The 7,059-nt window shown below is 49.8% G+C and overlaps 1 protein-coding gene across 1 annotated transcript; it reads right to left on the bottom strand.

Annotated features, from left to right (window-relative positions):
• Nucleotides 1-324: 324 nt before the first annotated feature.
• LOC119464537 (heat shock 70 kDa protein 1B-like) lies at nucleotides 325-2,684 on the bottom strand. The gene is given in 2 exon segments (XM_037725557.2): nucleotides 325-1,943; nucleotides 1,945-2,684. Coding segments are annotated over 2 exon segments (1,851 nt in total). The 5' UTR covers nucleotides 2,473-2,684; the 3' UTR covers nucleotides 325-620.
• Nucleotides 2,685-7,059: the final 4,375 nt, after the last annotated feature.

Below are 7,059 nucleotides of genomic sequence, written 5' to 3'. Positions count from 1 at the left end.
TTTTTCAATTCCAGCTATCATCAAATTTAGGTGCGTGTTTGTATGGCTGCTGTATTTCTTAAATTACCTGGCATATACAGTCTGCTTTTTTTTTTCATCGCACGTATGGTTGTCATTGGCAATAACTTGACGGGGTCCAGCATTTTCATCTGGAAAATAAACGCATTCCACAAGAAACTTCTCTAGCCGCCTGTAAAGGGTACTTTTATAGGGGCAGCTCTGTCATGCGGAGAAGCACACAAAACTATAGAACCGGTTTGAAATTAAGAGTCTAGGTGAGATAGAGAGGGAGATGATAGAAGAGAAAGTGAAACGGCTTTTTTATTACACTTTAATGCTCAACTATTGGGAGTGTCTTCCGTAGGAGAGCGCTGTCGCCACACGACGACATAAGAGACGCGGGTGACCGCGCAACGCCTTTGCCATAAAGGTCACACACGTATACAAACAACGTCGCCGTGGTTTGAGGGCAAGTGGGCAGTGCGCGCGGTCGATTTTATTTTCGCTCGGGCCTCGACTCGACCTTTTCGGGACAAATGAGGAGACAGGCGAGAGAGAAGAGCTCGCCGGCCACCGATAAAGCCAGGCGCGCACGAACCGCCATTTTGCTTGGTAGCCGTTCAGCCCATATGCATCTTGATCATAAGCGGCGAGCAGATCTCCTGCACTTCCTTGAGCTTGGCCTGTATGTCTCCCGCCGCCGCGTTCTGGTTGTCGTCGAGCCACGAGTTGGCTTCCTTACACTTGGCCAGCACTTTCTCTTTCTCCTCGTTGGAAATCTTTTCGCTGACGACCTCCTTGATGGCCTGCTGCACGCTGAACACGTAGCTCTGCAGCGAGTTCTTGGAAGCGACGCGCTCCCGCTGAGCGATGTCCTCCAGCCGGTACATCTCGGCCTCCTTGAGCATGCGCTCGATCTCAGAGTCCGACAGGCGACCTTTCTCGTGCGTGATGCAGATGGACTGCGCGTGGCCCGTGCTCTCGTCCCGGGCCGACACGTTGAGGATGCCGTTGTGGTCGATCTCGAAGGTCACCTCGATCTTGGGCACGCCCCGGGGAGCCGGAGGGATGCCGGTCAGCTCGAAGCGCCCGAGGTGGTGGTTGTCCTTGGTCATGGTCCGTTCCCCTTCGTACACCTGGATGGTGACGCCCGTCTGGTTGTCCGAGTAGGTGGTGAACGGCTTGGAAGTCTTGCACGGGACCTTGGTGTTGCGGCCGATTATTTTGGTCATGACACCGCCGGCCGTCTCGATTCCCAGAGACAGCGGCGCCACGTCGAGCAGCTTGACGTCCTTGATGGTCTCGTCCTTGGTGCCGGCGGACAGGGCGGCACTGACGGCCGCGCCGTAGGCGATGGCCTCGTCCGGGTTGATGTTGTGGCAGGGCTCCTTGTCGTTGAAGAACTCCTTGACCAGCCTCTGGATGCGAGGAATGCGCGTGGAACCGCCGACCAGGACCACGTCATCAATCTTCATCTTGTCGATCTTGGAGTCGTCCAAGGCCCTCTGGATCGGCCCCAGGGTGCTCTTGAAGAGATCCAGGCACAACTCCTCGAATCGGGCGCGCGTGATCTTGGTGTAAAAGTCGTTACCGTCGAAGAGAGCGTCGATCTCGATGCTGGTCTCGGCCGTCGACGACAGGATGCGCTTGGCCCGCTCGGCCGCCGTGCGCAGTCGGCGCACGGCGCGCGCCTTGCCCGAGATGTCCGTGTTGAACTTGCGCTTGATCTCCTCGATGAAGTAGTCCACCAGGCGGCTGTCGAAGTCCTCGCCGCCCAGGTGCGTGTCTCCGGCCGTCGCGAGCACGTCGAACGTCTGTGAGTTCTTGATGCACAGAAGCGACACGTCGAACGTGCCGCCCCCGAGGTCGACGATGAGCACGAGCTTCTCGCCGCTGGTCACCTTGTCCAGGCCGTAGGCCAGAGCCGCGGCCGTCGGCTCGTTGCAGTATCTTGGGCACCTGCAGGCCGGCGATGGTGCCGGCGTCCTTGGTCGCCTGGCGCTGCGAGTCGTTGAAGTAGGCCGGCACGGTGACGCAGGCGAGCGTGATCTTCTGGCCCAGGTACGCCTCTGCCACCTCGCGCATCTTGGTCAGGATCATGGCCGATATCTCCTCCGGGTTGAAGACCTTCTCCTCGCCCTTGTAGGTGACCTTGATCTTGGGCGCATTGTTCTCGTTGACGATGGCGAACGGAAGGTGCTTGAGGTCGTCCTGCAGCTTGGGGTCGTCGAAGGTGCGACCGATGAGCCGCTTGGAACCGAACACCGTGTTCTCCGGGTTCAGCGCCACCTGTGCCTTGGCCGGGTCGCCGATGAGCCGCTCGGTCTCGGTGAAGGCCACGTAGCTGGGAGTGGTGCGGTTGCCCTGGTCGTTGGCGATGATCTCTACCTTACCGTGCTGGAAGATGCCAACGCAGGAGTAGGTGGTGCCCAGGTCGATGCCGATGGCTGGCTCGTCCGGTGCCGCGGCCATGGCGGCTGAGGAGCTGGGGCGGCAGCGCCGCGACTGCCCCTCGTGGTCCGCGGTTAGTCTGCGGTGCCGGCGCGCCCGGACCCGAGGCTCGAAAGCGGCGGCGCGCTCACCGAAGGCCTGGGCTCGGTGGACACGGCGCGGCGGTGGCTCTCTCTCGAACGCCCCGTCGGCGGCTTCCGGCCCGCAACGCGCTGCCCGAAGTGCGCGCGCTCTGCCCGACACTTCGTCATCTTTTAAAAACCCGGCCCGGAAAAATCGCGGGACAATATTGGCTGGTTGGCTTGCCTATGGCTCATACCCACTATGAAGGATAGACTGTAGTGGACAGTGTGCTTCCGTTCCGCCGAAGACGAAGACAAAGAAGAAGCTCGACATCACGTCCGGGTCACCAACTTGTGGGAACGGAAGACTCGGAACAAATAAACATTTATTCGTCGGGGCAACTAAGCTAATGTCGCGGCCATGATGTCGAGCTTCTTTGTCTTCGTCTTCGGCGGAGCGGAAGCACACTGTCCACTACGAGACTAAGAGTCGGATGAGTTGAATAGATAATTAGTCAAATGTCTAAAAAGAAAAGAAAAGAAAGGAAAACGCTATAATAATGAGAAATCTTGATTAAAAATAACGATTTTAAGAATTTAGCAAGGAAATTCTCCTGACTCAAACAAATTTCTCAACGAATGCACGGGCATCCCTATGGCAATGTCAGAGGAGGCTCCTAAAGACAGCACATCAGGAATGAAAAGGGAGTGAAACAGAGAAAATCTTTATTGAATGAGAGAAACATTTGGCAGACTCAAGTGTAGTGGACGTCTACGTATAACGCGAAGCATTCATTATTTGTAGAGAATAATGTAACTGTTGTGTCGGGAACGGTTATGTAGATATTATAGGCTGTTGTGTTTATATTTATAAGTAGGCTAGAATGTGTGTAACGGCAAGATATAAGATTGAAGGCAAGGTAAAACCCAATGGGCCATACCCAGTGGCCCCAGCACTTTCATACGGATACTATTTGATGGCGCTGCTATCCCGTGCACGCCAGAGAGCAGCCACATGATATTTTAAATGCGTGAGCTATGCTATACCCAACGAGGAAACCCGTCCGTCCGTCCGTCCGTTACCTAAGACGATCGCTTTCAAGATAGTACCCCCAGCAGCGATCGAATTCACCTTCGTGCTGCCTCTCGCTTCAACGCGAACTAAGCGGCGAGAACACAGCACACACGAAGCTATCAGCACTCGGAGCACTATGTCCCCGTGACAGATCGCTTTCAAGATGAAGCCCACGCGGCCGCGCCATACGCAGTCGCCACCGGAGTACGGTTGATCACGGTTCACAATGGTTCGACGCGGACGGATATAGGCCGCGAAAGAGCGATAACGGCTTATAACGACCGGAACGTCATCAGCGCACCTGGCGCCGCCACCCGCAGTAATCTGCTTGCGTCATCAATTCACCTTGCGACGCCGTCCGCAGCAGTTCGTGCAGCCGCAGCGCTGTCGTTTGTACTGACCGGATCAAGTTTCATAATATTGATGACGTCACCGGGCTGCGTGGAGATGAGCAAGTGGCACAATACTTACGCATATTTAGGCAACTCCCGGAGGAGTTTTCGCCGGAAGATAAAATACACAGGCGATCTGTATACCGCGAGGGAAACATCTAATTTTGAAGCCTGTTACGATTACTTACTATCTCTCAATTTACAACTTGATGATAACAACAATTTAAACGTTAGACAATTACATTAATTTATCTAAGTAGGTGTGAATAAATGGAAAGAAATTTCTGGCGGTTTCTCAACTGAACTCCGAACAGCATGCACTTAGTCCTATTATGTTTTTTTTTAAGATCGCTGTATGAGAGCCGCGACAGCCTGTATATATTGATGATGCCAGACGTATACGTTGGTACACCGGGTGTTTCAGCGAACACTTTCAAACATTTTAAAATGTCGCCTGTGGCAGATAGCACAATTCTAGTTCATGAGGTGGTCTACTCGAAGAGGTGGACATTACTTGCACAAAATATTGAAATGCATAATCGACAAATTACCAAAAAATGCACTAATTAAGTTTTTAACTAATTATCGTATGGCCCATATTGCAATTTAAAATTATATCGGTGGAGTTCGCAAGGCGAATCCACTTGGAACGAATTCGCAGTATGACACCAGTTTCGAGACATTGATTCCGGAACTTTGCGGAGAAATGCATTCTCGTTCCAGTTACTTTCTTAACAAAACGCCGATTTATGCATTGAAGCACAAAAGTAACAGGAACGCCAATGCATTTCTCCTAAAAGTAATTCGTTAAAAACTGAATTAGTGATGTTTTGTTAATTAGCTAGTCGATTATGCATTTCAACGTTTGTGCAAGTAATGACCGCCTCTTCGAGTAGACCAGCTCATGAACTAATTATGCTCTGCCAGAGGCAAACTTTAAACATTTTTGAAAGCGGTCGCTGAAACACCCTGTACACTTACAATGGGGCCCTAGCGCGGGATGTAAGTACGTAGAACAAGAGAGCGAGGGGAACAATACTAATAGAAGATTAAATCTAGAAATCATTATTACTGTTTACATGAATATTTGCTTAAAGCGACACCATACGAAGAAGCACTTGATGAATTTAGACTAGACTTTAGACTAATAAACTATGCATTCAAGATTATAATTTCGTCAGAGCCAGCGTAATATGTTAATTATTAGAATAGAAAATAAAGCTTACAGTTCTATTTTTCTTATTCCGTGCGGATATATATATATATATATATATATATATATATATATATATATATATATATATATATTAGCGCGGTTACGTCAGTGCGACGTCATTTTGACGTATATCTTTAGTGTATTTGGGCCGTTGTGGGCTCCGTAAAAAAGTTTTTGAAGCTTGGCGAGTTCAGCCTTTGGCTCTTTTAAAATATAATGTGGTTCATACTTAGCGATAAAAAATATCACTGGGCCCGCGCATACGCCTTCAAAATCTATGACGTCACGGCAAGCGGGCGCAGAAACTTCAACGCGGCGGCGCCACCTGTACGTCTTCTTTTTTTTTTTTTTTTTTTTGCACCTCCTCTGGCTTATAAACCCTCCTCTTACGGTCAGAGTGTGCTTTTTTTTGTATTAGAGAGGGACACTTTACTAATACGGCTTAAATTACGTTTTCTATAGCGTCCCTTTAAGAATAGAATAATAAGAAGAACCTATTGTATAGCATTCAGTCATACAAAAAGAAAAAAAAGAAAAAAAAAGAACACGGAAATCAAAGGTGCAGAAAGAAGTAAGATGTTTTCACTCGCCGCTATAGGGGCGCCCCGTTATTACTATTGTTATTGCCGCTCTAATTATAATGATCTTCTGCTGCATCCTCGACCATTCTACCTATTTTGAATATGAGATCGAAGTTTTACACCATGTATCGCTAGCATGCCAAATAGCCCATTGGCCTGTTGTTTTATAGTCAAGGTTTTTCCAGAGCTCTAGCGCTCCTGACATTCACTTATTCTTTGTGAGTGACTTTGACTTTAGTGTTTAGCACAATTTGCTATTCCCGTGACACCTTCTGATATGAACACGAGCGCAGACAGCACAAACGGGTGCGTACATGGTTAGATTGCCCACATCCCAGTGTCAACAATGAGGTCCTATGGATATCCCACGGACATCCACTGCCAGGACATGGATATCCTAGGATGTGTCGAATACGTCCTGTGGACGCCCCTCACAGGATCATTTGGCCGCACTTTGCGTGTCCTGCGGACATCCTTGCATGTCCTCGAGGGACATCACGGGGACATGCTGCATTGTATTTTACGGACAAATTCCAGGCCTTTTCGCACATTGTTTGCTATAATGCCTATTACGTTCGCGTATGTGCGATATCCTGGGACATCCGTGGTATGATATCCGAAACAAGTCCATGTGCGATGTCCTTGGGATATCGTGGTAGGGTATCCGTGGTAGGATATCCGAAACTGGACGTCCGGCGGATGTCATATTTGTCTCCAAAATTCTGCATGGAGATTAATTCGGACATGATTCGGATGCCCTGTGGAAGAAGTGTTTTCACTAGGATATAGGACGTGTAGATAACTCTGTGTATTTAATTTGGATCATTAACTTCACCAGCTTCATTCTTTTTTTCTCCGTCTCCCCATTAGGGCGATCTCTCTGCCTTAATTCCTTTAAAGATCCCCCCTCTCTCTCTTCCACGTTGTTCCCGATGCATTACGCCGTTGTGAGTAGGAGAAACAAAATTATGCTTCCTGTGTCCCCCTTTGACGCTTTTGACGCATCCGCATATTCCGTCTGCTTTGCCTACACATAGATCACGCTTGAGACCGCAGCGCCTCCACTGTTTACTGACCATGCTTCTCTTTTCGAAAACTACCTTTTTTACAACGAAGCTGTTAAGGGCTCACCTTTCGATCGTCGCGTCCGGCAATAAAAAAATAAAACTCTAATTGGCCGTAAGCTGTATGTGCGAGTGAAAGCGCGCGAGGGCGAGGGACGCGCGCTTTCAAGGAGAGCGAACACACGGCGGAGAGAAAACGCGACTTCCCAGAGGAAGGG

This window comes from Dermacentor silvarum, chromosome 9 (assembly GCF_013339745.2).
Source record: "Dermacentor silvarum isolate Dsil-2018 chromosome 9, BIME_Dsil_1.4, whole genome shotgun sequence".
Classification (NCBI taxonomy): domain Eukaryota; kingdom Metazoa; phylum Arthropoda; class Arachnida; order Ixodida; family Ixodidae; genus Dermacentor; species Dermacentor silvarum.
Note: the sequence above shows the minus strand (reverse complement) of the source record. Positions and strands in the feature narration are given on the sequence as shown.